The following is a 7170-nucleotide window of genomic DNA, read 5'->3' as shown; positions in this document are numbered from 1 at the left end:
CATTTACTATCTTCATCTGTCTACAGAAAAAGGACAGTGCTCCAAAGTAAACTACGCAAAGGACATAAAGGGAAGAGAAAAGCAATTATTTTACTTGTATATACAAAATCTAGAGTCCACAGAAGATTCTGACTTTAACAGGCCACGGGGTCTGATTTGCGGATAGCACTGTAGCACTGTCCTCCCGTTGTTCATCGATTTGCTCGAGTTGGCACCAGTAACGTCTCCATTGTGAGACCTGTTACGTTTTTGGCATATCGAATATGCCACGGGGAGCTTGCCAGGCTCTGCTGTGCAGGCAGGATACACTCAGTAGCTTGCAAGGCTCTCCGAAAGGGATGGAGGAATCGAATCCAGGTCGGCCTCATGCAAGGCAAACGTCCTACCCAATGTGCTATTGCTCTGCCCATGATTTGCAGATATAAGTGATTAACAGGGGAAGCAGAAAGCAAAGGAGAGTTAAAGATAAACAGAGAGGAATAAGAGTGTATTGGGAACACTGTGACGGTCATAACCCAATTAACTTAAGCTCCCTGCAGCAGGGGAGAAAGGACAAACCAATCTTTTCCAACAGTATACGGATTTTCAGAATCTCTGAAAAAATATCACATGGTCACAATATATCAGTTTAGTTGTCGTTTCATTGAATTTAATAATATTCTGGGGGAAAATTCAGATGAGCTATACATACTTCACTTGATTTAATTCTTGACTGATCTAGTTCACATGCTATCACTGTTTGTGAAAACAAGAGAGTGAGCCTCCTCAGCACTGTTAATGGGTGAAAGAGATACAAACCAGAAAGACACAGAGGACCACCTGGATCAGAAGGTGCCCCTTATATCACTGTTGACATTCATCTGCAGGTGCAGGGATGGACAGAAGCAATGACAGTGCCGTGGAGTATTTCGTCCTCTTGGGGTTTTCTGACCACCCCCGTCTGGAGAGGATCCTCTTTGTGGTCATCTTGGTCGCTTATCTCCTGACCCTTGTGGGCAACAGCACCATCATCCTGGTGTCCCGGCTGGACCCACACCTCCAGACGCCCATGTACTTCTTCCTCACCCACCTGTCCTTCCTGGATCTCTGCTTCACCACCAGCTCCATCCCGCAGCTGCTCTATAACCTTCACGGACGTGACAAGACCATCAGCTACGCAGGCTGCGCCATCCAGCTCTTCCTCTTCCTGGGCCTGGGCGGTGTGGAGTGCCTGCTCCTGGCAGTTATGGCCTACGACCGCTTTGTGGCAGTGTGCAAGCCCCTGCACTACACGGTCATCATGAACCCACGGCTCTGCATGGGCTTGGTGTCGGTGGCCTGGGGCTTGGGGGTGGCCAATTCCATGCACATGTCACCAGTGACTCTTCACCTACCCCGCTGTGGGCACTACAGAATAAACCATTATTTGTGTGAATTACCAGCTCTCATCCGCATAGCATGTGTCAGCACTGCAGCTGTTGAGGGAACTGAATTTGTCATGGCGGTGATCATTGTGCTGATACCCCTGATTCTCATCCTCATCTCCTATGGCTACATTGTGAGGGCCGTGTTGCAAATTCGATCCGGATCAGGCCTGCAGAAAGTCTTCAACACCTGCGGTTCCCACCTCACGGTGGTCTCGCTTTTCTATGGAAACATCATCTACATGTACATGCAGCCTGGAAACAGCTCATCCAAGGACCAGGGAAAGTTCCTCACCCTCTTCTACAACATAGTCACCCCGCTCCTGAATCCCCTGATCTACACTCTCAGGAACAAGGAGGTGAAGGGCGCTCTGAGGAGGCAGCTGCTGCGTGACAGAGAGGGTGGAAAGGGAGGAGGGTGAATGGAGGGAGGAGCATCTCTGTTGGGGCCAGGCCCAGTGGCTTGTGCTTCCTGATGTTCATGTCTTGCCCTGCACTTCCACAGACCATGTCAGATACTGCACTATGTCTTCTTGATGCCACCTGACCACACCACCATCCACCCGCCTCTTGTTCCCTGGGTGGCAGGGACAGAGACCCAGGTGAAGTATGTGTGACAGAGATGAGATTCCTTAACATGAACCCCTACCTCCGTTTAACTTGTACCCCAAAGGCAAGATTTCATCTTTGTTTATTGCTGAGTAGTATTTCATTGTGCATACATACTATACCTTCTTTATCAACTCATAATCCATGATAACAAATCCTTGAACTGTGAATATAAATTTAAGATTAAGCAGCAAAACAGTATCAAAGGAAAGGACACGAGCAAATTCAAAGTAACACTAGCACTGTGGTAGAAAGTCTTGGGCACTCTGGTGGTGGTGGAAGAGCAGTAATTCTGTATCCCAGAAGTGTGAACATAAACACTTGCACCCATAATGCTACATGCACAATTAAAAAGAATGGATTGATACCTTTAATACCTCAGTGCAAAGGGGAAGCCTCTTTATTCCATCAGTATTTTCCCTTACTTATTGTTTGTTTTCTGTCTCATAACAACTTTCTGGGTATGAGCTCAGATGATCTTAGAGCACCACACTTTGCCACATGGAATATGTCAGAAATGAGGACTAGTTTAAGCTGATTAATCAAGAAACAATAGACACAGGTAAAGTCCTCAAAGTACCCATCTGTGAAAGTCACAGGTTAAAGGGACAGGGAGACAGATCAACCCTCAGACATCCTGGGTTCAATCCCCTGCACTGCTAATGGTCCTTCAAGCCCTCAAGGGGACAGCACTGAGCACCACCTGGGTATCCAAAAGAAACCCAAAAAGTCTCAAGTGAAAAGGAGAATATACATTGGTGAGGGTGACTCCAAAGTGGCACTAAAAGAACAGAGTGAGAAAATCTCTGAGAGCTCTTCGACCTTATCACACCTGACAGTCACTGTTGATTACTATACCTTTCCTGGTAATCTCAACAAACCCTCGACAGATTCAGTCTCGGAATCTGAATGTTTTAGATCTGCCCATGTTCCGGACTGTCAGACCCCTTGATACACATGCTCCTCACTCTCACTTGGAGGTCTGTAGTGTCTGTTGCAGCGTCTCTGTTCTGTGTCCAGTTTGATTGATTTACCTCTCTTCCACTCTGCGAGGCTGGCTGGAAAATAGTCTATGCGCTCAGTTTGTCAAAGAAACAACCCGTGGAGTCACTGACCTTTGAGGTAATCTATTTGATATTTCTTTCATTTAATTCCCAATGCTTACTTTCATCTTTACTTCTTTTTGGCTCATTTTTTTTCTTATTTCTAGTTACTTTAGGTATATAACTGCCATGTTCCCTAAGTGATTTCTCCTTTTCCCCTAAGATAAGTCAACATAAACTTCCTTCTCAGAGTCACTTTTCTCTAGGCCCTGGTTTCTGGCAGGCCATGTCTTCATTGTAATTTATCTCCCTTTCTTCTCTCTGGAGGCACAGTTAGCAGTGCTCAGGGGCTACCCTGACTCAATGTTTCCTGGGGTCCCTCCCATCAGTGCTTCATGGCACCATGCAGTGCCAGGGGTCAACCTCACATGTCCTGCAGGCAGAACACGTGAGTCAGCCCCTTTAAGATAGCTCTTGGACCAATATACCTTTGTAATTTTAATTATTTTTAATGTTTTAAAGAGCTTTGATTTACAAATTTATTGATAGTTGAGCTTTCAGCACTTAATATTTCAACACCAATCCCACCACCAGTACCAAATTCCCTCCAGCAATGTTCTCAGACACCATCCCCCCATCACCCCCCATTCCCTGCCACTTGACAGGCATATTACAAAGGTCAGTGTTTGCAACTTAGATCTCATGTGTTCAGTGTTGTTGAGTCTATTCTTTGTATTTATAGCTATAACACTCCCCAATGACCTCACTGATTCCAAGGTTGTTCAACAGGACATTGTTTAGACCGCGTAGGTGTGCTTTACTTACTGTGTTATTTTATTGTTCACAATGGCACCATTTTGACTCCTCTTGCCCACAAAAAAAAACTCCGAGCACTATTTTTTTAAAAATTGAAGTGCTGTGATTTAAATTATAGATAAAGATGGTTCATGAGTCCAATGTTCTAACTGAATACCCTCCACCCAAGTGTTCTCTTCCTTCTACCATTGTCTCAGGGACCCCTTCCAACCATCCCCCACTTGCCACCCTTGGAAAATCCAGTTCTGTACACTAATTCTCAGGGCAAATGTCTTTGGCAACCCCTTCTTCCCATCCTGTGTTTCTTTATAGCCCACTCTGTGTATGTCACTCTCCCTCTGGGTTATTCTCTCCAAGTTCCACTCACTAGAATCACCTCCAGCAATGTTCTCAGACACCATTCCCCCCCCCATCACCCCCCTTCCCTACCTCTCCTGCCACTTGACAGGCATATTACATAGGTGATTCTCTCCAAGTTCCACTCACTTTTAATCAGCAGAAAATAATTTATATAGATCATAAATAGGTCAGTTTTAAGGCTGTCCCATCTGCATTTGAGATTAATATGTACTCTGCTGTTTTACGGCAGAATAGACGGAAAACATCTGTTAAACACATCTTATCAAAGCTGTCATTTGGAAAATTGTCTCCCTGCTAAGATTCTGAATTAACTGTCACCACTATGAGGAAGGGATAAAGTTTCTTTATTATGTTACTCTCTTTCCCTTTAGATATGTTCATGTTTGTTTCATATATTTCCTGTATTGATCCCTTTACTAGGTCCATCTTTATCTTCTACCTTTTTTGACTTGAACTTTGTTTCTGCTCTTTTTAACATTGATTTTAGAACGCCACTTTCCACCCTACCTCTAATTTGGTTCTCTTTCCAGCACTACTCAGTCTCCTATAGGCCAGACTTTGAGTTTGATGTCTACTCACACAGACACTCTGTGATTTTTTTTCTTTTTGGGTCACACCTGGCAATGGTTTGGCTTGCTTGCCTGCTCGGATTGGGACTGGGGCCTCCTCCACCCAAATCCCCCATCTCCCAGTATGTAGGCGTTACACCCACCAACTGCCCCCGGCGCCATGTAATCCCATCAATGGCCCAGACCCAGAGACTATAAAACCCTGCTCCCTAGATGACAACTTATTTTCTAGGTCTTACTCTAGAGAACCTGGCAGGCTACCAAAAGTATCCTGCTCACACGGCAGAGTCTGGCAAACTCCCCGTGGCGTATTCAATATGCCAAGAACCAGTAACAATGATGGGTCTCATTCTCCTGACCCTGAAAGAGCCTCGAATGTGGTACTTTTTAAAATCTCAGGGCTAGGACAAAGGAGACATTACTGGGGCCTGCTCGAGGTAATCGATGAACAACAGGAGGACAGTGATACAGGGGTATCTGTCAATGCACAGGGGTTACTCCTGGCGGTGCTTGGGGGATCATATGGGATGCTGGGAATCGAACCCAGGTTGGCTGCGTGCAAGGCAAACACCCTACCTGCTATGCTATCACTCCAGCCCCCATGCTGTGATTTTTCAATTGGTGAGTTTGTTCATTTATATTTAGGGTGACTATTGCTATAAAAGGGCAGCTGCTGACATTTTCTTTCATTTTCTTATGTTGCCTACTTATAGCCTATTTACTGTTTTCTTTCCCACACACACCCATCCACTTCATAAACTATTTCTATTACTATTTTCTGGCTCAACTATGACAACGCTTATGGTTGTGATGTACACAGTTCCTCACTTTAACCCCAGCACAGTGCCCAGGACCTTCCACCAAATTACCTCATGTTACTTTCTTTTCAATTGCAAAGTCATTATTGTTTTGTTAGAAGAGCTCTTTTCAATATTTTTTTTTGGTAAGGGAAGTCAAATCGTGATCAATTTCTTTGATTTCTATTGTCCAAGCACAGCTTAATTTTTCCCCTCATAGCTGGAATAGTCTATTGAATGATAACTATTACTAGACTATTATTAGTAGTCTATTATTAATAGTTTAGTAGTAGTACTCTATTATTAATAGTCTATTAATAGTCTATTGCATGATAGACTATTACTGTTACTAACTGGCAGTTTTTGTCTTTGAGTGTGTGGATATTTCTGTATTACTTCTACAGAGAGTCAGATGATAAGCGCCTAAGACCAGTTTTATGTGCTTACTGTTTCCTCTAATTTCCTTCCATATTCCTTCTTGTCTTGTGATCTTCAGTGTCTCCAGGACAAGGTTTGATCTCTGCATCAGCTTTATGGATTCACATACACCGTTACTCCCCTAGCTTTCTTCACCTCTATTCACTGCTTAAGTTCTCTACCTTTCTCGCTGTCTCCACCATCTGGGATATCCATTACTTATTTGTTGACTTCCACCTGAATTTTTGCTAGTTGTTTCCTTCATTGTTTGTCTTTTTTCTTGGGGGATGGGTGGTAGGGGGGCCTTAAGAACACCCAGCTGTTCTCAGGGCTCACTCCTGACTCTGTGCTCAAGGAGCACGCCTATTGGTGCTCAAGGGATCACATGCAATGCTGGGGACAGAAACGGGGCTCACTGAACAAAAAGCAAGTGCCTTAACCCCAGTATCTCTCATTGTCCCCACAGTTCTCTATCTTGAGTTCAATGAATTGTTTCTCAATTTGGTCTATTTCCATAATGTTCTTGCTATAACACCTTGACCTCATTTTATGAGTTCTTCAGGCCCTGAAATTTTTTAAGGCACTGTTATAGCACAGCGGTAGGGCGTTTGCCTTGCACGCAGCCAGGCGGGCCGAGCCAGGTTCGATTCCTACACCCCTCTTGGAGAACCTGGCAAGCTACTGAGAGTATCTCACCCACACAGCAAAGCCTGGAAAGCTACCCGTGACATATTAAATATGCCAAACATAGTAACAAGTCTCAAAATGGAGATGTTAACTGGGCCCACTGGAACAAATCGATGAACAATGGGAGGACAGTGTTTAGCAGCTATTTATAAAGTTATTCATAGTTGATTTTCAGACATACAATGTTCCAACACCAATCCCATCACTAGTGTGGAACCTGAATATTTTTAATTTCTTATTCATATCTTGAGTCACTTCCTTGGATCATTACTTATATTCTTGCTCTTCAGGGTTTTATTTTTCATGATCACCACTTTGAATTTTAGGTAATCACTTAATCACTTAACTTCCTGTTAGTCGTCAATTTGCTCGAGCGGGTGCCAGTAACATCTCCAATTGTCCCTGTCGCGTGCTAATGTAGCCCAATGGCATCTGTTCGCTCCGGGAACATGAAGAGCCTCAAACCGAT

General features: G+C 44.2%; 1 protein-coding gene across 1 annotated transcript; it reads left to right on the top strand.

Annotated features, from left to right (window-relative positions):
* The first annotated feature begins 874 nt into the window (after positions 1-874).
* LOC130021567 (olfactory receptor 2W3-like) lies at positions 875-6554 on the top strand. The gene is made up of 2 exons (XM_056112324.1): positions 875-1784; positions 6406-6554. The coding sequence occupies exons 1-2, from the start codon at positions 875-877 to the stop codon at positions 6552-6554; spliced, it is 1059 nt and encodes a 352-aa protein (XP_055968299.1).
* The last annotated feature ends 616 nt before the right edge of the window (positions 6555-7170 follow it).

The sequence above is a fragment of the Sorex fumeus genome, unplaced genomic scaffold (genome assembly GCF_029834395.1).
Source record: "Sorex fumeus unplaced genomic scaffold, SorFum_2.1 ptg000017l, whole genome shotgun sequence".
Lineage (NCBI taxonomy): Eukaryota > Metazoa > Chordata > Mammalia > Eulipotyphla > Soricidae > Sorex > Sorex fumeus.
The sequence above is the reverse complement of the archived record's forward strand: the minus strand, read 5'-3'. Positions and strand labels throughout refer to the sequence as shown.

What these genes read in the sequence shown, in the direction of transcription:
- LOC130021567 (XM_056112324.1), top strand. Translation starts at nt 875, where the DNA reads ATGGACAGAAGCAATGACAGTGCCGTGGAGTATTTCGTCCTCTTGGGG. An exon ending in GAAGGGCGCTCTGAGGAGGC is followed by an intron (nt 1,785 to 6,405) that starts AGCTGCTGCGTG and finishes GATCACATGCAA; the next exon opens with TGCTGGGGACAGAAACGGGG.